Raw genomic sequence first — 631 nt, 5'->3', positions numbered from 1 at the left:
GGGGAGGAATTCAGCCAGTCCAGCCTCTTCCTTTCCAAATGCCGTGGGTCCTGCCCGTCCAGTGTCAGCCTAACCCAACAGCCTGTGAAGGGCAGCTTCCCTCGAGTGCTTAGGACGCTTCAGAGGAGGGGCCCCCGCCTGCCCTCCCCCCGCCCAGGAGGAAGAAACTGAGGTCCTCTAGTGCCACCCACGTTGGAAGTGGCAGAGCCAGGACTGCAGCCAGGTCTGTTCTAGGCGAAGCGGGCCTCCCACCCCGATGCAGGACACTTGCTCCCCGACACCAGGGCTTCCTGCAGTCAGGAGATGCCCTCATTCAACAATATGCGTCATTACTAAGGGCCACGCTCAGTGCCAGGGGCTGCAGCACCGTGAGAAATAGGGACCTGCGTGTCCAGCCAGGGCCTTGAGCCCTGCCCTTTCCACTTACCTGAGAGCAAATGAGGCCAGCAGCCGGCTGGCGTGGGGTAAGGGTCAACGCATGAGAACCCAGCAGCACGCAGCGTCCAGTGTGCCGTCACTAAAAAGAAAACAAAGGCTCCTTCGCACTCATGTTCCCTGCTAGCCACCAGCCCCTTCTCTTTTTTTTTTTTTTTTTTTTTTTTTTTAGGGGGTTTTTCTTAAGGGGGCGGGC

At 58.3% G+C, this 631-nt stretch overlaps 1 protein-coding gene across 1 annotated transcript in view; it reads left to right on the top strand.

Annotated features, from left to right (window-relative positions):
• The window catches only part of EPHA8 (EPH receptor A8), a gene marked incomplete at its 5' end in the record, with an annotated part of 34178 nt that overhangs the window by 22970 nt on the left and 10577 nt on the right, over nucleotides 1–631 (top strand). Inside the window, one exon of the mRNA XM_027770664.1 lies at nucleotides 158–368. Within this exon, the coding sequence (XP_027626465.1) occupies nucleotides 158–368 (211 nt within the window). The remainder of the gene's footprint in view (nucleotides 1–157; nucleotides 369–631) is intronic.

Source organism: Tupaia chinensis, unplaced genomic scaffold, assembly GCF_000334495.1.
Source record: "Tupaia chinensis unplaced genomic scaffold, TupChi_1.0 Scaffold000146_1, whole genome shotgun sequence".
Lineage (NCBI taxonomy): Eukaryota > Metazoa > Chordata > Mammalia > Scandentia > Tupaiidae > Tupaia > Tupaia belangeri.
The sequence above is the reverse complement of the archived record's forward strand: the minus strand, read 5'-3'. Positions and strand labels throughout refer to the sequence as shown.